The sequence below is a fragment of the Chlamydotis macqueenii genome, chromosome 1 (genome assembly GCF_036417535.1).
Source record: "Chlamydotis macqueenii isolate bChlMac1 chromosome 1, bChlMac1.mat, whole genome shotgun sequence".
NCBI classification, from domain to species: Eukaryota; Metazoa; Chordata; class Aves; order Otidiformes; family Otididae; genus Chlamydotis; species Chlamydotis macqueenii.
This window is the reverse complement of record NC_141556.1, coordinates 151,290,061-151,317,604: the sequence shown is the minus strand read 5'-3', so window position 1 is coordinate 151,317,604 and position 27,544 is coordinate 151,290,061. Positions and strand designations below refer to the sequence as shown.

The 27,544-nt window shown below is 44.0% G+C and overlaps 1 protein-coding gene across 1 annotated transcript in view; it reads right to left on the bottom strand.

Annotated features, from left to right (window-relative positions):
- Positions 1 to 2,843: 2,843 nt before the first annotated feature.
- ADPRHL1 (ADP-ribosylhydrolase like 1) overlaps positions 2,844 to 27,544 on the bottom strand; it is a 31,571-nt gene continuing 6,870 nt past the window's right edge. Inside the window, exons 3-9 of the mRNA XM_086770177.1 lie at positions 24,627 to 24,752; positions 21,852 to 21,992; positions 18,732 to 18,859; positions 15,304 to 15,436; positions 14,332 to 14,485; positions 4,856 to 8,320; positions 2,844 to 4,420 (exon numbers count right to left, since the gene is read on the bottom strand). Coding sequence (XP_086626303.1) covers positions 3,118 to 4,420; positions 4,856 to 8,320; positions 14,332 to 14,485; positions 15,304 to 15,436; positions 18,732 to 18,859; positions 21,852 to 21,992; positions 24,627 to 24,752 — 5,450 coding nt within the window. The 3' untranslated portion in view covers positions 2,844 to 3,117. The remainder of the gene's footprint in view (positions 4,421 to 4,855; positions 8,321 to 14,331; positions 14,486 to 15,303; positions 15,437 to 18,731; positions 18,860 to 21,851; positions 21,993 to 24,626; positions 24,753 to 27,544) is intronic.

The following is a 27,544-nucleotide window of genomic DNA, read 5'->3' as shown; positions in this document are numbered from 1 at the left end:
TTTCTTCTTTATTTTCCCTGTGCCTGGCCTGGTTTTGATTTTCTGTCCCTATCTATAGCTAAGCCAGGGCTTTAAGGAAATATTACTAAAACTGGCCAAAAAAAAAAAATCCTGCTACATTTCATGAGGGCTAAGGACCTAATGCCTCAGTGAACTTGAGAGATGCTTGCCTTGAGAGATGTGTTTTAGTAGAGCAGAGGGCTGGAGTATGGTGGAGGAACAGAACTGTACGGAATTACACTTGCCATGCAAAATTAGGAAAGCCAAGAAATGTGCCTGCAGAAGCATCAAAAATACCTGTTACCTGGTCAGACAAAGTGAAATAACAGCCCAGAGGGCTCCTTTCACTGCCTCTCCTGTAAGGAGATGGGAGATGTGCTTAAAGGAGAGCAGAGGCACGGGCCCTCTCCTCCCACGAGTGAAACTCTTTTCTGATGTGTATCTCTCTCGGGCAAGGATCTCACCAGGGTTTGAGCCTGGCCATTTGCACACCTTCTAGCAAAGCTGATGTAGATCTGCATACCCCTCCTCAAACTCCTGTTCTTTCTGAAATAACCCATTTCTGCCATTTCTTTCCTTATCACCGGTGCTAAATTTTCTGCCTGCATGGTCTGGAGCAGCCTGGTTTGGGCGTTTGACTGCAAGACACATCAATCGTCTTCTGCTGTTCTAGCCATCTGCATTGGGATTTGTGTGGTCTGGCTCTCTCCTTTCCTGGAGGATTAATTGTGTCAGCTCCTGAAACAAAACTCAGTGATTTGCTTAAGTAAGGCATTACACTTAAGGATGCATTTAGTGCAAATATCTGTCATGTTTTAAGTGCACTTCAGGGAGGAGCAGTCAACTGACTTGGATGGATGATTTATTGTATTACCAGCAGAGATTAAGGCATGCAGCTACCTAAAAGTTAACCCCCACAAAATGTCTCTGCCTGACTTGTCCTGCTTAGTCTCCTAGTGCTGTAGCTGTGTTGAGAAAACAGATATTGCAGGTGTAAATTGAAAATGCTGAGGGCCTCCTGGTATGCACTGACTATTTCTCCTGAATGGTACCTGCTTAATATCTGTCAGACGGGAGAAGTCCTTTAATTTGTGAAAGGGTAGTGATCTCTCCAGGTGTGAATAAAGGAAAATAGAACCCCATTAAATTTCTTTTAAAAGATTAGAAAAAAGAATAACTAAAATGGCTTCTCCTGCACTGGCAGGAAAAGCCAGCTAATAGAGAATTTACTATTCAAGTCTGGTGCAAATGCTTTATGTTGTAAGGACTTTTCTCAAACGGGAAATGAAATCATGGACAATAAAAAACAAATTGCAGTTTAAGTTTAGTACAAAGTGGCCTTTATGGTTGCCAGCTCGTAAAAGCTCAATGGGTGAAACACACCTCTGCGCAGAAGGGCAGTCTTCCACCACCAGTAAATTCTGCTAAGCCTCTGTTTTGAGGACTGGTGTGATGTACATACGCGATTTTAATTTTGTGAGCCTCCAGATGCCAGAAAGCCTGATTCTTGGCATGTTGTGAAGGAAAAGAAATCAAAGCCTAAGCCTCTTCAATGGTCAGGGGACACAATGTTCACGTCCCCTCTTTCCTCCCGGCAGCGTCCCCGTCTGGGCCAGCCCAGTTGTCACGTATGTCACTTGTGTGCGTTGTGCTGGCAAGCGAGTTTGATCTCGGCTTGCTGCCAGCCTGTTCTTGTCCTCATTCCCTTGCTGGCAGTTGAGCCGGGGCGCTCTGCCAACCTGGGCTGGTGGAATGGCCAGCCCTCGGCTGCACCGAGCCCGGTCGTAGAAAGTGTCTTAAAAATTGAAGGGAAGTCACTGCCAGAGGGGAGCAGGACCTGGTTTGTGGAAACCCTCTTTCTTTTTGGATAGCTCTCAGCTTTCTGAAGGCGGATCCTTAGGATACACCTTTAAGGTTCTTCCACAGTGAGCTTTAACCTGAATGCGTGGTTACAATGCTAAGCTAAACTGGAGAGTGATGCTGTAAGATTTCTCTGTCTGTCACAGCTTTGCTACAACACCCAAGGCAGCAACCCTGCCCTCCCTTCTCCAAAATAATGTTTGTCATGTTTGTCAAACTTTGCGCAGAAGCTGCTATTACTGTAAACACAAAAAAACTATCTCCTGTGAGTAGGATTCAGTGCCACTGGCTGCTTCTTACTGCTCCATTTCACATTGCATTGTAAAATAAACACTTCCTAAGACTTCTTAATGTGAGCTCATATCTGTGCACCCTAGAGTGAGAAGTGGGACAGATGTCCCAGACACAGCTGAATTGCCCTGGCAAGGCGTTGAGTCTCTCTGGCTTACATTGTCTGCAGGGCCTTTCAGCATCGGGCTTTTCTGAGCTCTTATACTGGTTGCATGTTCATCTGCAGTAATTAGGAACCCCTTGAAATGGTGTGTCTTTACAACAATAACGCATACAGTGTAGGGCCCAAGTGCAAATAGCTTCAGAGGAGGTTAAATCGTTATTTTTCCAATATTAATATTAATGAGGCTGAACATTTGCATTCGCTGTAAGCCCTCTTGTAGCGTCAACGTCCTTTGAGGATTTTTCTGCAGATAAATGAAGCGTTCCTCTCCTCCCCTCACTACTTCTGCTAACAGTGTCACTCAGTGCAGCAGTAGATCAACAGTTCCTGTTAATCTCTGAAAAGGCAGAGCTCAGAACAAGCGCTTTTTGACATAATTAAAGCTGACACTGCCTACCACCATTCCTGGAAGAAGTACTAGCGGAGTTTGATTAGAATAAGTAAATACAAATAGAGTTCACCCTGAACAGTCGTCTTTGTTGCAAACAAAACCCATTAGTTAGCAAGGAGAGCCTGGAGCAGGGCTGAATTCACACTGATCTCAAAGCCCTTCTCATATTTAATTTATAAACTGATGATTAATTCAATGATTAGCTAATTCACTTGCAGTGATTAATTTCATTCATGTCTTCAGGCTAATGTTTAAGAAAGGAAAAAAGCACAGCTCAGATAGATGCACGTCAATGTCCTTGTGATTAAAAAATGATAATATAATGCCCTGGAGAGTAAAGGAAAAAAGAAAGATTGAGAGAATCGGTGGCATGATCAGTTGTAAGTTCTTGCCTAAGCTGTAGCCGCGTTTTTTAGCTGTGGTGTTTAAATGTGTCAGGTACTCTAATGATCAGTGGTTTGAAAGATGAATCTGATGGTCTTTCACTGTAGCTTTCAACTGTGTATTTTGAGAATGGTGCTGTTTTAGAGCAGTCCTCCAGTTCTGCTTCTCTCTCACTTGTTTGCCCAGCTGCCTGCCAGCTCCCTTCCCTTTCAGCAACATCTTTCTCATGCCTCACCAAACTCTTTGATGAGAGCGCTTGGTACTTCTTAAATCCAGGGTGTTGTTTTCTATTTTCAGCAGGAGTTTCCTCATCTTTTGATGCTACATGAAATGAGGATGATTTGGGGGGCTTCTTTGTATTAGGTAAACTGGTCTCTTTTGGGACAGTGTTGCTTTCATAATTTGTGTCATCACTTGGCAATTGAGCTTGATAACTCTTGAAGTTGTGCACAGAGCCTTCCTTTCCTGAGCCATCATCGCTATGCTTCTCTGATAGAGCAGAAGAGCGTAGCTGGTATTTCTCTTTTCTCTCAGGTCTGCTCTTCTTTTCTGGACTACCCGTTTTATATGCTGTTTTTTCTTCAGGTTGTGGTGGTGATTGCTTCTTTTTGACTGTGAGGTTCTTTTCCTGAGGTTTCATCAACGAATTTGAAGGTGGGGACTGGCACAGCCCAGAACCTAAATCTTTGCTTTTATCTTTTACAGCACTTGCATCAGGCTTTGTAAAACTTTCAGATACAGTTTTTTGTTTTTCTTGTCCTGGAATATTTTTCTCAGGCTTTGCTGGTTTACCGGAAGGAGGTAACTGATGGTTCCCAGAATGCTGGTCTTTACTGTCCTCTTTTACAGCCTTTGTTTTGTGTGACCTGATGTCCTCTGCTGCTGGTGTCTTTTGCCTCCTGTCTCCTGAAATATTTTTTTCTTGAGACTTCACCACTTCCTTTGAAGAGGATGACTTCTCAGAATTTGGATCTCCGTCTTTTTCTTTTACATCATTACTACCAGGCTTCTTAAAACCTACAGAAGCTGATGTTTGTTGCTTTTGTTCTGGAGTATTTTTTCCTTGAGGCCTAACCAATGTTTCTGAAGATACTGATCGGTATTTCTTGAAACTTGGAAATTTCTTTTTCTCTTTTGCGACATTCATATCAGGAGCCATAAAATCTTCACATCTTGTTTGCTGCTTTTCTCCTCCTAGAGTGTTTTCCTCACTCTTTGCTGATTTTCTTGAAGGAGGTAGCTGGTGCTTCCCAGAACACTGGTGCTCATTATCGTCTTTTACAGCCTTTGTTTCAGGTGACCTGTTGTCCTCTGCTGCTGGTGTCTTTTGCCTCCTGTCTCCTGAAATGTTTTTTTCTTGGGACTTCACCACTTCCTTTGAACAGTATGACTTCTTAGAATTTGGATCTCCATCTTTTTCTTTTACATCATTAGCACCAGGCTTCTTAAAACCTGCAGAAGCTGATGTTTGTTGCTTTTGTTCTGGAGTATTTTTTTCTTGAGGCTTAACCAATGTTTCTGAAGATACTGATCGGTACTTCTTGAAACTTGGAAATTTGTTCTTCTCTTTTGCAGCATTCCTATCAGGAGTCATAAAATCTTCACATCTTGTTTGCTGCTTTTCTCCTCCTGGAATGTTTTCGTCACTCTTTGCTGATTTTCTTGAAGGAGGTAGCTGGTACTTCCCAGAACGCTGATGCTCATTACCGTCTTTTACAGCCTTTGTTTCAGGTGACCTGGTGTCCTCTGCTGCTGGTGTCTTTTGCTTCCTCTCTCCTGAAGAGCTTCTTGCTTGAGGCTTCAGCACTTTGTTTGGAGGTGGTGACTGGGGCTTTTCAGAGGTATGTTTAGTCTTTTTTTCTGCTAACTTAGTTTCAGGCCTTACAAAATCACCTGGTGACTTCTGCTTCTGTTTCTCCAGAGGGGATGATTTATTTTCTTGCTTCACCAATGGATTTGGTGATGGTATTTGATTTTTAGGGTCGCACAAGGTATTTTTCTCCCCTTCACAACTCTTTTTATGCTGCACTGGTTCTTTTTTCAAGTTAGGAGGGGTATTCTCCTCATCAGTAGTCTTATTTTCCTGCCTTGATGTTTTTCTTACTGGCATTGAATAATTCTTGAAGTTTGACTTGATGTTTTTTTCCCCTGCACTGTCATTTGCATGTTTCTTTGGTTCATTGGACGAGTATAGGTGGTGTTTCCCATTATTGCAGGGGATATTTTCATCTACTGTCAGATCATGTTCCTCTTTCACAAAAGAGGTGCTGCTTGAAGGTGTTAGACACTGCAAACTCTGACCAGTATTTTTCTCTCCTTGAATGTTAATATCATGGTCTGATGAAGGTAACTGGGATGATTGAGGTCTGTGAGCATTCTTTTCATTCAAAGAGTTATTATCATGATCCATTTTGTCACTTGATGTGGATACTTGTTCCTCCTCAGATTTATGCAAGACATTTCTCTCTTCTGTCTCCTCTGTCTCCATCTTATCATTCTCATGCTTCCTGTCATCATATGATGACAAGAGTTTATCCTTTTTATGTTTGGAGACTTTATTACTACCTTTTGCATGTTTCTTTTGGTCTGGGACCAATTCGGCTGATGAAGGAATATCACTTTCTTGCTTCATGGTATCATCTGAAGTCGGTGTTCGATTTTTCTGCAAGGGTACTAGGGGCTTTCTTGTTAGCGTGGTTTTATTTTCTTGTTTTCCTGGTTTCTTGGTTAAAAGTGAAAGATGATTCTCAAAACTCTGACATTCTTTTGTCTCTTCAGTTGTAGAGTTTTCATTTTCTGTGGCATGATTTGGGAACAGCACTTGGTTTTTGAAATCACATGCCATTTTCTTCTCCACTGTAGTATCATTCCCACAGTTTGTCAACTCATCTGAAGAGGGTAGTGGGTGCTTCTCATGGCCATGGCTGGCATGCTCATCTTCCACACCAGCAGCTCCCTGTCTTGTCAGATCAATAGGTGGAAGGGCTGGGGGATTTCCAAGAGTGTGATGGATTCTTTGTCCTGTAATCCCATTCATTGGTTTTGGTAAAGTGTTTGAAGAGTGTGACTGGCAGGTCTCAGAGTCAGGCCAGGGCATTTCATCTGCAGTGGCCTCTTCACGCTTAATGAAAGTTTTGGATTGATTGTGACAGGTCTCCAGGTCAGTCAAGGTGCTCCTGCCCAGGGCTCCATTGTTTGCATGATTCATCATTTCATTTGATAAAGATAATTTGTCCCTCCCAAAATCTTCTTCTGCAATGTAGAAACTGTGCTTCACAAGGTCATCTGGCAAAGGGCTTTGCATCTTTTCCAAATGAGAAGAGATGTGCTCTTCTTCTGCAGCACCAGGCTTCTGCTCCTGGCTCTCGTTTGAGGAATGTGTGGATTCGGTCTGATTTACCTCTGGATTTGATATGTCAGCACTGAAATTAATGAAATTGTTTTGTGGGCTGGGCATTTGAGGAGGCTGTGGTTGCTTGGTTTTGGATTCATCTTGCATTTGGCTGTTGGGTGTTTTAATCTCCTCTTCCATATTAGTGGGGATATCACTACCATTTTTGCTAGAAGCAGAGGATGTTTTGTCCTCACTGTGATATTTCACTCCTTTTTTGGCTTCCTCAGAGCATCTGCCTCTTAAACCTGATGCCTCTTTTTGGACTATCGGTGACCTTTTGCCAGAAGCTGGTACTAGGATAGTTAGCTGTTGATCCTCCATTGGAGGCTCAACTTCACAAGGTGCTTGAACTCCTGGAGATCGAAAAAGTAGAATGTTTTCCAGTGCTTTCTGCTCTGGAAAATATTTTTGACCTGCAAAGAAAGAATCGTTTTTGGGCTCTGTGAGCTCTGTGTCAGCTTCCTCTGAACTGTATACGTACATAGTTATTTCAGGAATCCTACCTGTTTCAGTATCCTGAGAACTTTGTTCATGGGATCCTTCAGCTCTGCTAGAGTAAGACGAGTTAGAATTTGGGTTGTCTTCCCTAATGTGTTGCACAGCATTGGTAGTCCCCAATAGTGAAGATGTATCAGGCCCAGCTGGCATGTTGTTCCTGTCACAGTCTAGAGCATGTTCAGACAAGGGAGGAATACAGTCTGCAAGAGCTTTGTTTTTACTGATAGTAAAAGAGCTATCTAGATTAGGACTAAAGTTCCGTCCTTGCTTTATGGAATCAATTTTAGCCTCAGCATGATCCTTTGCATCAGACATGGCCTCAGGTGCCACTGACAACTCTTCTTTGTCCCTCCTGTCCTGTGCTGCGTATGCCAGTGTTTTGTTCTCACCAGGCTCTTTCTCGGCCCCCCTCTTTTCCTTCAGTGGTGTGTCATGACCAAAAGGCTGCTTCGCAGCATTGTTTTTTGACCAGCTCCAAGGACGGTTAATTTCAGTAGCGATGCTGAGTCTGGGCACTGGGACCATGGAGCACACTAAATATTGTGACTCTGGACTGTTTATACCTGTGGCTGTCATTGCTGCTGTGCGCAGCACTCTGACCTCTGGCTTACGAATAGTTTTTCTGCTTGGGAAGCTTTTGGTCTTTTTCTCACCTTTGCGCAAGAGCGATGCTTTAACCTCTGCAGCTGAGCAGAGAGCGCTTTGTTCAAACTGCTCCTTCAGTTTGGACAGGACCGAACTCTTGTTGACTATTTTTGGCAAACCATTGTTTGACCCCTTCTTTTTCCAGCTGGGAGACTTCTCCTTGGCTTCTTTTTCTTCGGCAGCTAAAAATTTCTTCAGGATGTTCTTCACAGTGTTTTTCCCACTCATGCCGCTCCACCTGGCCCTCTCGCTGGGCACTGTGTCTGCATCTTCCTCTGCTGCTTTTCCATTTCCTTTCCTGTCTCTGCTTCTGTCCAGCTTGTTACCAGCCCTGCTCACCCACAGCTTCTCTTTAATTACCAGTTTGCCAACTTCTCTTCTTTTCTTGGTGTACGGCTCGCGATTGCTGTTTAGAAATCTAGACCGCAAGAGCTGAAATCTGGTCGGATGCTGGCCCCTGTTTGGATCTGGACATGGCTGGTTATAACTCACCTTGTTTTCTTTACCTTCTGCCCATTTTGTCCTCTTGCTTCTGAGCTCTGGATCGCCAGCTGCGAGCTCGGTGACGTACAGCAGCAGGCTGCTGAGAACAGCAAAGGCCCCTTGTTCTGTTGCCATCCTATTGAGTTTCTTCTTCAGCACCAAAGGGTCTACCAGCATCTTATCATCTCCGCAAAAGCGTGTGCTTTTGGTGCTGCGCAAAAGAAAACATGAATGTTCTTTTCAAGTCATCAACACTGCCACTACCTCCTTATTTTGCTTTAATGGCATGCTGCTGCACATAAAATGGAAAAAAATACTTTAATTTAGAACTTCTCAAGAACGTCGTCGTTAGTGGGCCTGTTAAAAAACATGCAAAGTGCTTTACAAACTTTGTGAGGGATGGTGTAGCAGAAGTGTGCAGGGCTTCACATGGTCCCACATAGCACCGTCAGCTCTTTCTTCTGTGTTTTGTGGCCAGTGGAAGTGCTTAGGGGAGCAAGCAATGCTGGTCGGGGTGACCGCATCTCCTCCGTGCCACTCCTTTAGTACTACTATGACCTAATATGAGGGCAACATCGAAGGTGTTTCCTCTCCTGCTAGGAAAAGTGTAAGCAAAGACAAATATGATGAGAATGCAGTTAGCAGGAGAACGTGGTTGTGCCTCTAGGTTATAAAACCAGACTCAAACCATTAAAACAAAATATCAAGGCTGAGGAGCACAAGTATGCCACTGATAGTTTTTGCTATGGATACGGACTAGAAGCCATTAGGTACCTCTCCAGAATGAAAAAAAACCCACAGGATTAGCATGATTTGCTTTTCAATAGCATTCAAATCCCACATCAGGACTATGCTCTTAAATCTGCTTTGTGAAGCGTAGCACCACCACAAAAACCCCAGCAGTGTCCCTTGACTACAACCCCCTTTAATCTGGAGCAAGAAGGCTGGTATTTTGGACCTACGCTTGAGTTTGAAGAATCAGGCCCTTGGACAGCTGAGGATTTAGGCAATGCTTTAATTGGTATGGATCTGTTACTAAATAAAATACTGAACTCAGCACAAAAGCTGGAGCTTGAAGTCAATAACAATAGATGGGGCTAGGAAGGAAAAAAACAAGAGGTGTCAGCTTTCTGACACCACAAAAAGTTGGAAGGTTACTACAGCGTGCAGTGAAATATCTTCATGCACAGAATGCAGCCTGCATACCGGGAGGGGATTAATTTTTATGAGCAGAAGCGGAATAAAAATTTCTTTAAATTAAGCCCACGTGTAGAAAATGAAGAAAGGCTGCAAAGAGGCTCATCCTTCAGGGAATGTCTGTCTCAAAAGGTCAGGGAAGGCCCAGCTGTGCCCCAGCAGCTGGTACACCACGATCCCTGAAATAAATTGGACCCAGGCCCCCATTGCGATATTATGGAGGCTGTTTGCAAAGCAGGGGGCTGGTCCTCATCCAGTCAGGTCCTGACATTTGGATTCCACTTGGCTGCATTTCAAGTGCACATATTGAAAATTACATCCCTCAGCAGTGGGATGAAGTTTTCATCTTGAATGGAAGAAGGTCTATTTATAATGACTTTGTAGATATTTTTAAAGGCCAATAAAAGAAAAAAGTGTGACAACTGGCACATATCTAATGTGACAAACAATACTTTGTAGGTTTTCATTGGGAACAACCACATTTCAGCAAAGCACAGGTGCATGCTCCCACATGCACAATGTGGTAACATCCACCCTTTCCCTTACTGATTTGACCACAGCCAGGGAAGCAAGGTTCCTGTGTTGCACCAAGATCCTTGTTTGTCACAACTATGGAAATTTGCAGAATAAATAAAAAAAAACTATAATTCAGGGTACAATTGAGGCTAAAAATATCCTGGTTCACTCTCCCTCATATAGCTAGTCTCTTGATATTTTGACTGAAACCTTGCCGTGGCAGAAAACTGCTCCTCTCCTCCCTAAGAAGTGCTTGGTGTGTTCAGAAACACACGTGGGGCCATCAACCAGTGTGACTTAAGGTCATCTCTGATCTCTCAGAAGAGCAGGGGAACCAGATGCCCTGCTTACTTCTTCCTTCCAGACTACTTTGGATACAACACATGGCCACAGTAAAACGTGGACTAGTCCTGCTTTCAGTGAGGTCAGCGTAGCCAAACTATTATTGATAGTGAAGGGAAGAAGATCAAACCCTCCCTGCAAGGAATATTCACAACAATTAATCACAAATGAGATAAAAATTGGAAGAACTGCTTCATTAAAATATATTACTAGTGAGCTCTGTTCAGAGTTTTCCTTTCATGCTGTAAAATATATGCTAGAGGCTTCTTATAGGAAAGGGAGCATTTATGGGAATATTGCATTGTCTTAAGTACCAAAACACGTTGCATGGGTTGAGTGTTTGATCCATGTTTATTAGCAAGCAGAAGCAGATGAGCAAACAGCTATGGCACCTTCTTAGGTCATCTGCAGTTCTTCCAAGATGACCTTACCTGCAAACCAGATTTACTACAACCGTGTAAATCTGAAATGCATTCTGTGCAAGGGCCTGATGCAACGACACTAAATTTTGAGACCACCACAGAAAATGGGGGTAATGATGAGGCTGCATTGTCCCAGTGTTTGGAAAAGAGCATGCTTCCCTCTTGGGCAAAGGAGGGCAAAATCGGAGAGTTTCTCAGGTTTGTGAGCATGACCACCATTTTCAACAGGCCTGAACATCATCCCTAATATTTCTTCACCACCTTTACCCAAGTTGCATCTTGCTGGTCTTAAACCATGTGATGTATCAATGAAACATAGTCACCTCTATATCAACTACAGATAGTAAATTCTAGTCCCACCTATGGCTGGGAGGAACTGGGCAGGTATCCCCTGTGCACAGGGGGAACACCACACCAGCAGAAATCGCTTCCCAGCAGTGTGAGTGATGCTGGATGATGAGGCAGATACTCGGGCTTCTCCCTGATGGCTTAGTATGAACTTCAGCCTTCTCACCCATGGAGACGCTGGTTTTCGCTGTTTTTAATGTATGTGATGCTGCCTTGGTGTGCTGCTGGTTTCTGGAAGCCCCGCTGTGTGGTTTTCAGTGTCTGGAGGACAGACTGCTTGGGCGTCCAGAGGAGGCAAGGCCACCTTTGAAAGTTTCCTGTCTTCTTGGCCCGTGAATAGTTAAGATGCGTAAGACAGGCAGTGCAGTTATTTATTTATAGGTTCTTTGGTGACACTTATCATGGCAAGACCTGAGTGGCAACAGCCTGAAATGCTAATGGGTGGTGGTGCAACTCTATCCCACTGGCTGGCCTGTCCCAGGGAAACCTCTGCAGCAGACACTGCCGTGCCGTGGAGCGGAGAAGAGCTGATGTGCTGCGGCAGAAGGAGATGAGCCGACGGTCTCCTTCAGCCCTGCCCACACGTCCTGCACCAACACACTCCTGCCTTTCTGCTCTGTTAGGGCTCCTGAGGCTGCTGGATGGTGAGGAGTGGTGGCATCCCATGGTGTTTGCTAAAAGCATATGGCTGAAGGAGCGTCTGGTTTACTCTCTCTGCTGTGGAGAAGAGTAGGACCTGTCTCTTTGCCCTCAATTACATGTTAAATATCTGACAACCATTTTGCAGAGCCTCGCAACCCGAAGGAGGAGCCGCTGCAGGGGCGGCACTCAGGACAGGGCATGGGCAGGAGGAGGCAGCACTACAGAGACTTCATCAAAAGACAGGAAAACAAATTTGAAAACACTGTCCAACTTGCAGAAGCTGCCAGAGATCGGTGGATTTCTCTGACTCGCTGTTAGTTGGCTCTGGGAAAATGGCCACGAGCTGGAGCATGCAAGATGCTGCATCCTGTAGGGCCCCTCATCCCCAGGCATCCCCGTTGCTACCCGGCTCTGTGTGGTGTTTGGTTCAAAGAGCTGCTCGTGGCTAAGGAAGGCAACAGGGAGCACCTCTGCCTGCTTGGACCAATGCACAGGCCTTTTTAGTGTTGACAGTGAAATGATGGCCAATGCGCCACTCGCCTCGACAACTGCAGAAATGGTGCTTTACAGGTTGAGTCTTTGGGAACTGCCTTTTAAATTAGATTATCTTATTTGTCTCTGAAACAAACTTGGTCCTCCCAAGCCTGGATAGAAGTGGGAACAGTTATGAATGCTTTTCACTTTTTGTGTGATTTTTTTTTCTAAAGGAAGAGGAAAAGCCAAAATACTAGAGAAAATCCTACCTTATGCAGGATGTGTTCTTCTCTCTTCGCTATTGCTGAATTTATTACAGGTATGCTAGAGGCATCCTAAACTAGAAGGAATGTTTTTAGAAAGTCTTTGTATTCTCTTAAATCAAAAGCTACTGACGCAAATGCTCCTTCTGGTTTAACGTATCTCCAAAGCAAACAAGAAAGCACCTTGCGAAGCTGCAAAGAGAAAACATGCTCAAACAGCGTTTGAAGTAGCTCATAGTACGGAAAACCTTTCCATATGGATATTGTCATGCAGGCTACTGTTCGTAATGACAGGGATCACCTGCTCCTCTTTCTGCCACATAGCATCCCAGTCACTATTCCAGCAATTGCTTACATGGAAAAAGGGGTAGGAAAGTACTGATGTATTTTTAGCGACCTTTTTAAAACACAGTTCAGCAGCTGGAGAAAGATAGGAGAAACCAACACCACGTAGGCAATCACTCACAGTGGAGATTAGGAAGTACTATGTAGACCTCAGTTTCTGAACTTCTGATGTAAGGTAAAACATAAGGTTAAACATCAGGGATAAATTCTGTGCTCACTTCTTCCATGTCATTTCAGTGAGGATTCCAGATTTGTGCCTGTGCTGCTGCAGATGTATCAGAATCTCTTTCACTGAGGTCTACTGTTTACTTTTTCTGCTGTATGCAACTTTTTACAGAATCGTAGTTTGTTGGTTTTCTTGAAAAATAAAAATTAAAAATAAATTAAAAATAAAAATAAAAAGGAAAAAAGGGAAATGAAAAGAAGAAGAAAAAATAAAAAGAAAGAAAAAGGAAAAGGAAAAGAAAAAGGAAAAGGAAAAGGAAAAAAGAGAAAGAAAAAGAAAAAGGAAAAGAAAAAGAAAAAGAAAAAGAAAAAGAAAAAGAAAAAGAAAAAGAAAAAGAAAAAGAAAAAGAAAAAGAAAAAGAAAAAGAAAAAGAAAAAGAAAAAGAAAAACATAGATGGTAAAGAAAAAGAAAAGTTGCAGAAGTTGGAGAGGCAAAACAAGGTGAGGCGAGGCAAGGCAAGGCAAGGAAAGGCAAGGCTAAAAAGAAAAGAGAAAAGGGAAAAGGGGAAAAGGAAGAAAGGGAAAAAGGAAAGAGGAAAAAGGTAAAGCAGTTGAAACTGTTTTCTTCCTGGGTTTTTTGTGGTGCTCAGACTTGTGAAATGTATCACAGCCTGACTGCTGACCTATTACAACTGCTTAAAGATCTCAGCTAAAAATTCTGATACTACTAGAGCAACATATAATCTGCTCAGTCTAAAAATAAAGAATGATGCTTAGAAAATAGTGTAAGATTGATTTATTTACAAATATTTCAGCCAGTTATATTTTAAAGAAACGTTTTGTTCTGAAGACTGAAGAATGATAAAAGTGTAATTCAGAAATTTTAGACACACTGATGCTTTACTGTTCCTTGTGGGCATTTTTAGTGTTGGCTTTTCCTTTTCTGGAAGCTTCTAATGTAACAATACCTTGCACCACAGTGCTGATGTGGGGATCAGCGGTTCATTAAAAGCTAATCCGTGACTCATTCGGTTTACAAGTGCCACATGCACATTAGATTTGAGAACAAGGAGGAACAGCAGTGGTGAAAGGATTTTCAAATATACAGAGAATATCCCCGTAAGTGGGTACTATCATTAGTTTTGCAGGAAAGCATTAGTTCTGAAAATTAATTCTGTGTGTATAATTACTGGTCACAGCTGTTTAGGAAGTGGTATTACAGCAAGTTAGACTGAAAAAAATTAAGAGGTTTTATTTATTTTTTTCCATTTGAGATTATCTCACTGGTTTAAGCAGCACTATTTTTACTCAGAAATCCCTACATCTGTAAAAAAAACAACACATAGGCCTTAAATATCTAATCAATCTTGAATAATTCAGCTATCTTCGCTCGCACACGATCTACAGACTAACTCTCGGCTAATTCCTTCGCTATGAATGTCGGTCAGTTATCTACAGGGTTTGATATAGTCTTTATAGAAAGAGAAAATGGCAGAAATCGCTTTACTTTTCCTCCGTGGATAGTCGGTAAAGATTCTCGCCCAAGTACTCGAGCCTCTCCCGCTGTTCCAGGTCCTGGTACAGGCCTTTGGGGACCTTGCTTAGGCCGTACACCAAGCCGTACAGGCAGCCGGCGATCGACCCTGTAGCCGCGCTTTCTCCTGCAAGTTGAAGCACAATGGCAATGGTCTTTTAGAGTCACCTTCCTATACACAACCAAAAGCTGTGCTGCGCAGAGGAGGAAATACCACGCTGCTGACAGAGCGTGGTGGGGGCATGTTGGGTCTGTCCCAGGGGCTTGCACCACCCTGTGTCCTGCCTCCAGCAGTGTACCAGGTGAGGATCCCTACGGAAGAGAGCGATGCCAACGCAAGGATGCAGCAAAGCCTCTGTGGCATGCGCTTCTGGGCTAGGAGCTTATCTAATTTTGGGAAATTCCACTCCAACACAACAGCCCTTGCAAGTAGCTAGCCATTGCTAGGAAAAAAGGAGGGAAGAGTAGTTGCAGGAGTCTTTGCTACATGGCAAATGCCCTGGACTGCAGAGCGTACCTTCCTTCCTAACAGCACCGCACGGCACAGCATGTGCTTTAAAACATCCAGCCACCATGAGTACCACTGACGCTCCGTGCGATGCCCGAGGGTTCCTGCCCGCTGGGCCCTGCAGCGAGGGGCTGTGAGCTCTCGTGTGATTAAAAGGTTGCATTGCCAAGGGCACCAGCATTTTGGCAGGGGAAGATGCCAGCCCTTTACTAAGTCATGCTGGATTTACTTCTCATCCATCTCTCAAAACTGTGAGACTTAGATGGAGCAACGTTTGAAAAGCACTGTAAATGGCTTGCGTGGTGGCTGCCACAGCAAGAAGGGGGTTTAGGGTGTAAAACCTGGGGCACAGATACAATGGGTGACATGGCAGATTGGCCTACAGTGGCAGCCAAGAGGGCTGGAAATGGGGGGCAGGAGGCACTGGGAGCCCTCACCTCCATGGAACATGGAACGGTTGCAGAGCTCCGTCCAGTCCCCGCCGCAGCCCAGAAGGGCATCATAGGCGATCATGGGTGCGTCGTGGCCTCGTCTTCCCCCTCGGCCTTCGGAGCTCCACCTTCTGTAGGTCTACGGGAGAGACAGTGGCGTCAGGGTAGGGCACTGGAAATGGGGACAGGCGGCACGCGGCTGTGCTGGGGTGTCTTCTCCCCTGCTAGGTGGGAATAGCTCATCTGGCAGGGAATGGGTGGCAGGCAGCTGCATTGCCTGCACCGCTGCCTGCGGCACAGGATGAGCCAGCACAGCAGCAGCCACCGCAGCCTATGCGATGCCTGCGGTGCAGGTATAAGCCTGCGTATAAGAACGCACCAAGTTCTAGGCAGACCAAGAAAATCCCCAAATGAACTCAAGACTGATAAATTAGTACTAAAAAAATACCTTCCTTTAAAGGAAATGGGCAGTTTTATTTCCTGAAGCTTAAGTTATATTACAGTAAATTGGAATTGCTGCTGCTTGGCTGGCTCTTGGTTTCTGCAACACATGTGAAGGGTTTGCATTTCTATCTATTCTCTTTCACCTCAGCCAATACACACTTGGTTGTGCTTCATCTGCACAAACATCAAACAAGGCAGAGCTGAACCACAGCTTCACTCTGCCACTGTCTTTTTTTTTCCAACTAGAGGGAATATTTATGTCATTATGCTGTCCTCCGACACACGCAAACTTTCCAGCCTTATTATTGCAGTCTGCATGCTGCTGGAGCAGTACTGACACGTGTCATACCACTGAAGGCAAGATGGCTACGCGTGGAGATGTTATTCTGGGTGAGCAGACAGGCGGCTTAAGTGTCGCTCCATTTAGCCCTTAAGATCACTGATGCTCTGCACACATCTGATGTCACCTCGCCTTGCTGAAACAACTTTACGCTAGGGATAGCTGTCCTCGGGACTCAGCCCGAGGAGGAATTAACTGCACCAAGGCAACATGTCTCGAACATTTCAAAAGTGCACCCTCCATTCGACTTCTGTGCTTTCGTTGAGCCCTGCCATGTGGCACCAGTCCAGCTTGTCCCTAGGGCGGACGGGCGAGGAGCGGCAGCACGGAGTGTGTGGACAAGGGTCTCAAAACACACTCCCTCCTGCTGAAGGCACTGAGCTGCTGCCAAGTCCTGGAGGTAATTCACACGTCCCCTCCTCACTGTAAACCCCTGCAGTCAGTAATTACATCTGCCTCTGACCTCCTCACCCTCCAGGAGCTGACCTGCTGCTGGCTTGCACTCCCCTTGCATCCATTTTGTCTCAAGTTCCTTTCACAGTCCTGGTTTAAGCAACTCCATCTTAAGGGGATGAGCTCCTCAGAGTCTAATTGGCCTGGATGATTTTGGTTTGGTTCCTCTCTCATTTTGTCTCACATTGTGTCCAGCCCAGGAAAGCGAGCAGGGCGAGTGATTATTTTGCAGAAGCAAGGCTGATCCTTAGCGCAGTGCAGTTTCTGCCTATTTGTTGTGTATCTAGCATGTTCCAAACATGTATCACAGAAAAATGGTTTATCCTACACTGGCTGAGCTTGTATTTTTACATTCAAGAAGGGGTAATTTGTCTTTCATTGTTACATTTCCAGTTATCTCCAAATTTAAGCTGTACACCTGCTTATACAGAATGTGGTCTTGGCCACTTAGCATTTTGAGGTGTAATTTATTTCGAGAGGGAAATTGCCTTTGCAGCGTACTCAGATCCATCCAAGCTGCATTTGAGGGCTTCACTTTCACATCTCCTGCAGCTGGTACGTGCGTGCAGAAAAGCACGCCTGCTCGAGCAGGGGAACACGCATGCAGTGACCTGTTGGCAAGAGTGGTGCCGGATATCGATGCTTTATTAATTGTTTGTAGAAAGGCAATCAGCTATACCTCCAGACACAAGTGGCCGGTTAGTTTGAAGAGAGTGCAAAGGAAAGCAGTCCTGGGAAAAAGGCAGGCAGGATGGTTACCTTCTCCTCATTTATTTTTTCCATGGCTATTAACACGCTCTGCTTATAAGCAAATTAAATCTCTCAACTTCTGTCAGGCTGTGACCTCTGGTTAGTGGTGGAGTTTGAGGGTCAAGCAACATTTTCCTTTCTTGTGCATCAAAATAAACACCTCAATAGGCCAAACTAGTTGGGCTTGGGCAATGAAGGTACATGTTGTTTCTGCATGAGGAACCCATGCCGTTCTCTTTTGAAATGATCATGGGGAAATACTGTTGGGTTTAATCCCTCCTAAAGGTCTGCTAAGACTCTGGTAGAACTGGAAGGAACAAAAAAAACTAGTAACAAGTTTATAGCACTGAATTAATAAAATAAAGCTGGAAGGACATCTATTCTTTGTGTTTAGAGTGAGCAATTTCTTACTATCCACAGTCAATCTGCCTTCCATTGGCACTTTTCACTGCGTAGATGAGCACCTAAAAATACACAAAGTGACTTCTCAGAATAGAACTGTGCTTTAATAGTCTGGAAAAAAAGGATTGATTTATGGGAAAAGGTGACAAGAATCACATACTTATTGCTTAGCTGCTAAGTGGAGAGCTTTGAGAGGTGCCAGCACAAATCAGAAAGCTGTAAACACCAGGGAAGAAGACACATAATTTCTCTTGAGTTAAGAAGATATAACCAGAAGTCATGAGGCAAAGGAAAGATCATGTATGCTATAAAATAGTATCTGTGGGACGTGGTGAAACACCATCTCTCAAGATACTCAAAACTAGCCTGGGCACAGCCTGTTTTGGCAGAGAATTGCTTAGGACGGCTGTCTTCTGTTTGAAGGACCATAACTAAGTCCAGCTCCTAGTACGCAGGGAGGTTTCTGTGGGACTTGGGCCATAGCTTTAATGAGAGCCCTAGACAAGACATTTGCCTTTTCCACCCTCAAATAACTGTCACTTATGTTTTGCACCTGCCCTGGGGTTCAGCACGTCTGACCGTGAAGACTGTCTCTCTGCACTGTTTCCTTCCTTCACAGCAACCCCAGGACCAGCAGCAATGGCTTTTTTATGCTAACGCATACCTGAGCCAAGGATGGGAGTTGTTTCTTCTTTCTTGAAATTTTAGGAATAAAATAAAGATTTCCTGACTACTCTGGCACTGGAAACAATCAAAAGATTGGTGTGTCTCTTTGAAAATACCTCTCTTGGCTTAGAGCCTTTATAGAATCATAGAATCATAGAATAGTTCGAGTTGGAAGGCACCTTCAAAGGTCACCTAGTCCAACCCCCCTGCAAGGAGCAGGGACATCTCCAACCAGATCAGGTTGCTCAGAGCCCCGTCCAACCTGGCCTTGAATGTTTCCAGGGATGGGGCATCCACTACCTCTCTGGGCAACCTGTTCCAGTGTTTCACCACCCTCAGTATAAAGTGTTTTCTGAGCACTTTCTGAAGTTGCAGTTACCTTTTCTCTTTCCTCTGCATCATAGTTGTCTGGAAAGACGGGTTTGTTCTGATTTTCCTCATTGATTTCTCTCTCTTCCAAATAAAACTGCCACTTGGCTTCGAAGTAAAACCAGTGCTCCTGATATTCTGAATGCAAAAGAAATTAATGATGTAGTATTTCATCTTGGCAACATTGTCAGTTCTACTTTAATAAACTTTAAAGAAAATGACAGTATTGACTGACCCAAAAAACTAGGTTATTTTACAGTAAAGTACATTAAGCAGGCATATGTACTAAGTATGCATTTGAATATAGAGTGGGACATCGACCTGGAAACAGAAGATGAGAAAGAAGAAAATATTTTCAGAATCTTGTGCTATTTTTATGGCATATTAAAATTACATTAAGATACATCAAGATGAGATTTTTAGAGAACTTACTGAGGAATACTCCAAGGACAAGATAAGAGCCAAAAAAAAGAGAGAAAAATACCCCGATTCTATGCCAATTTTTGTATTCTTTTACTATGATTAAAGAATATCTGAAAATGCTTACAAATCCTAAATACAAATTGCCTCCTACCTCAACTATCAGTTTTTAATCACATGATTTCTCCAGAATTTCAGTTCTGTTTTCGCAGTATTTCTGTGTGATCTTTCAGGAAAAGGCAGGCAGGAAAGGCCAGCATTTCCATTTGCATTTATTATAGTACATATCAAGTGTAGTAAAAGGGAAAAATAACACACAGACCTGCTATCTTTGCCTGTACAAATAAGCCTTTTTTAATAAGTATTGGTCTTTTTCCCTCTTGTGTCACTTTAGGCAGAGCATCTCTAATCATGCTTGACATTGTGTGTGCAAATAATCTTATTAAATCCAGTTTATTTTCAAGCAAATGCTCTGGTTCAACACATATGCACTTGTCTGAAGAGCTAAGGCCTGAGTGAAAACCTGCCTGGGAAGCTGATGGGGGCAAGGAATTAGAAATCATTATCACTTTTTCCCTGGCTCTGTCCTACTTGGCGGCTCAGTTATGGGCTGCAAGTTGCTGAGGAACATCCACACAACCGAGCCATTTCTCTGAAGGACATAATCTGATTGTGCTTCTTTGCCTAAAAGGCCATACGGGTGTCTCTCTTTGACAACAACTAAGATCTTTAAAGTGGTTTGACTCCATGTAAAAAAAATCTGAGCTGCCTTGTAGGGCCTAATACTTTCACAAGGCTGCCAGTTCCCCAGACCCAGACAGGGCTGAGCCTTCAACCTTGTGCCCTATATACCTCGGAGTGTCCAACTGCCCTTTTTCTGGGTCTATGCCCCAGTTCTGCCTGATTACAAGGAAGCCATTCACTGTAATCCTAAAAAAACCAAAAGGGGTGTTTAGAAAAACAGAGTCAAAGCGCACTCACAGCCATCAGGCCAAGTAGACCATCTTAAGGAAAAAAAAAGAAGTCACACAAAGAGAATGTTGTTGGTTGAAGTAAACTACTGATACCCACTCCATCTGCTGGGTACAAGACTGCTTTTAGAAATGCAGGTGACCTGATAGGTTTTTTTCTTTGTGTTTTTTTTTCCTATTTCCCTCCATGACCGTAGAACATGATTGCCTCAAAACCGAGTGTTTTCTACGTAGCACCACAACAAGCAAGGAAGCGTGATTATTCCAATGCACAGGCTCAGAAACAAAGGGATCAAGCAGTTGCAGGAGATTTTGGTTGCATGGACAACCTATAGCATGGTCAGAAATCCCATGCCATCAGCCCTAGTGAGGTTCTGCCCCACCCCTTGAGCCCGGCCTGGGACGACGGTCACATTCAGGTCCATGGGACCCTCTGACAAGGAATCACAACTGAATATCAGAGACGGGTGCTGAGCCGAGCCCTCTGCAACTGAGCACTGTGTTATCCATGGGGAATAATGCAGCTGAAAAAGAGTTTTCTAAAGCTGGAGGAGTCTATGTTTGGCAGGATTTCTTTGCAGTGCATCTCACCAGCCAAGGAGCTTAACTTTAATGCAGGAGACTTTTCCCGCTACCAAAATAGGACAAAGCTCAACAATACGGACCCTAGCCGGAGAGAGTGCCTCAGGAGTCCAACGCGCATACCTCCACGCCGAGGGGTCCTGCTGGGGTAGAGTGACAGGGACCTGCTGCAAAGCTACTCAGAGAGGAGCTCGCTCACACTAATCCTGCACCTGCTCCTCATAGGTCTCGGCTAAAAAAATCCTGGTGCGCGATGAGGCGCAGACGAAAATGAGGGGTCTTTCAGAAAGCCTCCCCAGTGCTCCTTTCAGATTTTAAAATGGCAGTTTTCCTTCCTGGGTAAATCTTCATTTCTGAGGGCTCTTGAGTAAAGTTTTCCATTTAATTCTGTTTTTCTCAACAGCTGTCCCTTGAGATTAACAGAAAAACCTCTTTCCTCAATGTTTTAATGTAATGATACTCATCTGTCCATGGCAGGTCTCACCGTTACAAATGCATCACTCCCTGGCATAGAGGGGACTAAAATACCTTTGCCCTGAAGATCACATACATTAGTAAAGTAGGAATATCAAGTTCAGTAGTTGTGTTACACTCAGTTGTTTTAAAACAAGGATACAACAGGTTGTGTCTTAAATATTTGTTCAGAAAAACAACAAGTCAAATCTGAATTTGTGGTCAAAAGCTAACTCTTGGTCAGGAGGCATCTGCAGGTGAACTTTTCGTGGCAAAATGAGGAATGCCAGTGGGTTTTCTTACGGAAAAGATTGGATGGGCTAATTGATGAAAGGAAGCTGAATAATTCGTATCTCAGCAGTTGGTTTGCCTAACAATCTGCTAAATACCATTTCCTCCCTCCCCCCTGCCCAGCAATCTTTGAAGGCTTCCTAAAAATAAAACTGTGCAGTACGTCATTATCATTGCTGTTTCTCTTTGTATTTTTGCCACTGATATACCAGGCACCTAAGGGACGGTAGAAGAAGGTGGCACCACCTGCGAAGAGCTTACAGTCTGAGCAGAGAAAGCAGAAGGCCAGCCTGTGGAGATGGGAGAGGGGAGGAAGCAGCAAAAATGGAGACACTGAGGGGTGACGTTTCTTCAGTGTCTTTCTAGCTGAATGTATGTTTAAGAACACAACTCTTTTGATTCAGACACGTTACCTGCCATGTGGCGAATGGTCTTCTTGCAGTATTCTTCAGCCATTGGCACGACCTTCATCATATCTCTTCCCCACTGCACCAGGGGTTTCCCTTGTATTGCGTATGCCACAAAGAGAGCTGTGCATAGAGACCCTAGAAAGCCTGGAATTCATACATAACAATGATTACCAACGTGAAGTCTGTGCCCTTGCCATCCTTGTTATGTCCTTCATAAAATCATTAGTGAAATGTCTCATGGCTGTTGGGTAGGCTAACGAATGCACATAACCTACCTGAGCCTGTTTGCAGTCTGGCTCATGGCATGTTGAGACTCTTGGCCGATGCATGGTGCCCGTAAGTTTACAACTTATTTTACATAGAAGGGACTTTCTGTTCTTGGTGGTGTAACATGACAGAAATTGAGGTAAGTGTCAAAAATAAACATAATCCACTAATGTGATACTGCAAATCTTCTAATTGAAGTCACATGAAATAATTGACTTGTGCAAAAGTGATTCGATTACAAGCTGTATCACCTTGCTTACCGAGTCATCCAGCTCAAGGGCTGTGGTTGTTAAACCTAACACTATTTCTGGCTTATTTACTCTAAGGCGACAAGTCCATCTCTTACCTGGACAATTGCTTCTTTCCTCTAAGAGGACAAGCCCAGGTCCCCTTCATTCTTCTACAGTGACAAGTCCATGTCCCCTTAGAGGAAAGAAGAAATTATCCAAGCAAGACCTGCTGTCTGCCTGCCTAGCTAGGTATTCCACTTTGGATACAAGTATACTCAAGATGAACTTTCTGTTAACGGGCACTCAACGCTCTCATGATGTCAGAAACAGAGGGGCTCATTTCTTGCATTTGTGTTCTTGGCATTCTGTCAAAGGCAACAAAAGCAACCCAGTGCAACACACAAAAGAAGGTTAAGAAAATAACTCAGTCATTTAAATAAGCCCCAGGTGAGCAAAGTATTGATGCGTGTGCTTCTCTCAGTGCATGGGTCCAAAAGCGTTCACTCATGCATAGAGGTAAGCATGAACTTCGTGTGCTTTGCTGAAGGTCAAACCAAATTATTTCAGGAGATTACAAGTCCAGATGAGATGATTACTCATTCTCTCTACCTTAAGACCTACAATACTGGGTCATGTCCAACCCAGGATCCAATAGGTGCTCTCAGAAAGAATAAAAAATCAAGCAGAACCAGCTCAAAGGGTCTCACCTAACCCAACTGCCATAAAGATCCTTGAGTGTCACATTCAGCATGAGGGTGGTAGCAGAGGATCTAGGGGGTGAAGCAAAGGGTTAGCAGGGGGCAGCAAGTGGTGAAGAGCGTGATAGAGGTTGGGACATGCCCAGAAGGTTTTTGGAGGACTGGCAGCCTCTTCTTGGCTGCCCCTCAAGTAGATCTCTGCCCCTGCTGCTGTCACCCTTCTGCTGGCAGCCCTCACGTAGCCTCATACCCTTCATTGGGAAGAAAGCGAGCCCCAGCCGAGGTTCCTGGCTCTGTAAATAACGACAGTATGGTCCTAATTGGTTTGGCTTCTCTGCTCCCCAGAGCTTCTGAACTAGCTTAGGGGCAATTTTGATTACACAGCTTGATTGCTTTTAACAGTGACAGCCCTTTTCATCCGCTTGCCTGATCCCTTTCGAACCCAGGCACATCTGTGGACTTTGCAGCTGCCTGTAGCAGCGAGGTCTGCAGCTTAACTGTGCTTGACACAAGGAAGTATTTCCTTTGTCTGTTTGTTTCAGTCCTGCCTGACATGTCAATTGGGTTTTCCCTGTCTTTGAGTTATGAGAATCACAACCGATGTTTCCCTGGCACCTTTTGGGATGGCAGAGAGGTCCATGGTGGCCCTTCCACCCCTCTCTTCTCCGCCTCCCCACCATGACGCTTGTCTCTTTTCCCAGTTGAAAACTCCTTCTGAGTGTAATTTCTCCTTGTATAGAAGCTGTTTGATGATGTGGATGATCCTTGCTGCCATTTTTTAGCTCTACTAAGTCCTTTCTGAGATAGGAGAACCAGAACCGCAAGCAGTCTTACTGCTGCTGGTCCCCCAGGGACTTCATGTATTGGCTTAATGATATTTTCTGCTTTGCTTCGAATTCTTTTCCTCTAATTTTATGTCATCCTGACAGCTTTTCTGACTACTTCAGAGCACTGAGTGTGTTGAACATGTCACCACTCATTATGGTTTTATTTATTGCTGTTTAAAGCAGACAGAATGAATACACACTTACGTAGCATAAAATTATCAGAATGACAGACCTGAAAATTCAAAGCAACATTAAATCTACTTATTTATGTTTTGTTTAGGGAATGTTTCAGATAGTGTCCCAAAATATGTGGAGGTAAATTTTTTTGCTTTCTACCTTTACCTACAGTGATTAGATATGACAAAACCTGCCAAGAGAAAAATGTTATTATCCCTGAACTGTAAACTTGTATGATAACAATGAGTCATCTAGATGTTCATGAATCCTAAAATTTGATCAGAGCAAGTGACATGAATATGCTTTGGACAAGACAGGTTGTGTTTAGTTACTGGGATTTTAGGAGGGAGAACTCCTATGCCTGAGGTTGCTGTCTGCGTAGTATACAAGAAAATAGGTAAGCCTATATAAGTAATATATACATCTATGTAGTATCCAAGCAAAACTCAAACCAAAGTCTTGGCATCTGCAAAGCAGAAGCAGTTTAACCAGGCAAGTTCACAGGAGTCGTGTTAGTCCCTGCGGAAATGAAAAGCAGCCCTAGGGACTTCAGCACGCCGACATGTCAGCGGACATTACCTGTAGGATGGTTGTGAGTCATTCGTCCGCATTCAATGCTCACTTCAATAAGTGACTCCAGCCTTTCCGGCTTCCAGTATCGCATCCCTAAACACATGGCTTTTGTGGATGCTCCAAATCCAGAACCTAAGGTAAACAGATAATGCCAAGCATTTAAAAGGAAACTAGTGACACACAAATAGATTGATAAAATGTGAAATGAGCACATTTCATTAATTCAGCTCACATGTGGGAACTCCTCAGGGAACAGGAAATTAATTAGCATGCAAAGCAAGTTATAATTTTGAAAGTTTCTTGTGAGGAATTTTGCTCGTACACAGTCATTCCGGTTTTACAAGTCTATTCCAATATTCTCAAGTGCTACGAAGAGCATTGCAGGCTCAGAAAGCACTGCACTGTCTTGTTCACAGCACTTGTTTGATTCAAACTCTCATGCCAGCTTTACTCATTCTTGGCTAACACCACTGTTTCGGTTGCTCTGGGTGTCGGCACTAGAAATAGAAGTTTGAGAAACAGATACACTTTTACTACACCCTTATTTTGGTACTCTTCCTGCCAAAAGCACACAATTAAAACACTTCATATGAGTATCACAGTTGATCTTAAAATTTTAATGCATGTTTCATCCCAGAGAGCCCCACAGGTAGTTCACAAATGAGTTTCTGCTACATACAAAAATAACATGTCCAAAAAGAAACTAAAGGCTGCGGAGCCAAATCCTCCAAAGTTCAGCAATGCCAGAACTGAGGTTTCCTGTGTGACTTGAAGTCAGTGCTGGCGTGGACACTCGTTATGGTACAGCCTGCACTTACTGAGCTTGGTCTTTGGAATTTCTGCCTCATGCAGCACGGAGTTTATGTACTGAATAGCTAATTCAGTATTTCTTTTAATCCTCTGCATGATTTCAGATGTTCAACTTTTAAACATCTCATTGAACGGAGAGTTAAATTTACTAATGAGTTTCTCTGTGGTACTTATCACGGTAATGTCGGGATCCCACAGAAGTATTAATGAGCTTATCTTCACAAGGCACCAGCGAGGTGATTGTCTCCTCTTTGCAGCTGGTGAGTCAACGCCCAAAAAAGCATTAACTCGTTGCCGGTACCCATCCTCAGATGGATAGGGTTCGATTTTTTTCAAAGTATCTGACATTTTTCAGCACTGTCTTTGCTCAATCACACTTCCCAGTGACCTTGGGTATAGTTGAGAGCAATCAGCTTTTCTCTACTTGGTCCCTGGAAGATAAGGGGCATATGTATGCTACCTAATTTTAGCATCTGTGGAACCTGCAATAGAGGCACACTCTCCCTGTTTCTCCCAGATAGACGGTGTGGAGAAAGGCTGTATCTCCATTATCCTGTATGATGGCATAGTAGGAGTAATTCGTGGGCCAAGAGTGAATTGAAGCAGCAGATGCCAAGGAGCCAGGGTCAGGGCTTTTAGTCACCTACCTTCAGAGGAGCCCTCGGCTGCTCCCCTGGGCTGTGCCTGCTGTGGGCACAGAGAACCTGGAGCGCTGCTTGCCGTTTCGTGCCATCCTGAGCGACCTCAGCTCAGGTGTCCTAAGATCATGAGTGTGATCCAAGTGTGGAAGTGGCAGGAAGATTTGCTTCAAAAGTACTTGCCTGAGCCAAAGCGTAACACTAGCATAAGCCACACATTGGCACCTGCAGGTGCAATACAGACCAATCTGAATTTCTTTCTCTCAAGAGGAGCTCTTCTTCTCCCCAGAGAGCAACTATCCTGAGTGATCACCCTGGTTATGTGATCTAAGTCATTTCTTCCCTTCCTCCTCAGAGTCCAATGTGCAAATTTTGCATGCAGTAATTCTTCCAGCAGGTTTAACTATCAAAGGCAGTCTGAAAAAGGCCAGACATCTGACATCTGCAAAATACTGTTTTATTCCCCACAAGCTCAGGCCTTGTTTCCTCCGTGCTAACCTTCTTAATACTAGTGAAAGAGACTCTCTTCAAGACACTGTTGGCCACTTCTCCTGATGAAAAGGCTGGACACTTGTTCTGCAAATGATCTATTTGCTTCTGTACCTCATAGATGCAGCAGCTGTTAGTGCCTGGTTATTAAGGAGCCAGGACCAGATAAAACTGTCTATCCCACAAATCACATAGAAGCCAAAAGGAAGAGTCAGGAAAGAAATCTGGTCTTCAGGAGCACCAGTCAGCTTAACTAGGCGAACATATCTCCTCCTGCTTGCTAGACCAAACTCTTCATTAAACCATCTGCAGCCATGGAGCAGCAGATGAGAGTCGTCTTCACTCTGCGATCCCAGTTCCTCCAAAGGATACACTCCATGATGGTTATCCAATAGGGAAGGGGGGGGGAGGGACCAGATTATTTACAGTAATCAGTAAAGAGCAGCTATGGAGTTATGCACTGGTGCAAGCATATTTTGTGTTTTGTTCTCTGTTCCTTTCCCAGTCATTTCTAATAGTCTATTTGCTTTCTGGCTCTTCCTGAGCACTGAAGTGACGTTCTTGCAGAACTAGTATACCTCCGCGATGCTTTCCCTGAACAGTAACTGAATCGGCAGCTACAACTCTATATATAAAATTAGGAACCCCTCTCTGCATATGACTTTTCACTTATCTGCGTTGCATTTGGTTCTGCTGCTGTGCCACACAGTTGTTCATCATCGTGAGCATCTTCTTCCACAACTCTGCATCATATTGTCTTTGATTTTGCTGACCCACTATGCACTTGCATTTCCAGATAGTTTGTGGGCATGTTGAACAACAGAGGTCCAACACCGATACCTCCTTCCCTATGGAGAAGACCAACTGCAATCTCCTGCTCTTCATTTACTGTCTTTTAACCAGTTGTCTATCCTTAGGACAATCTTTCTGCCATCCTGTAGCACTTAGTGCCTAACCAGTTAGTGCCTTTGGTGAGGGACCCTGTTG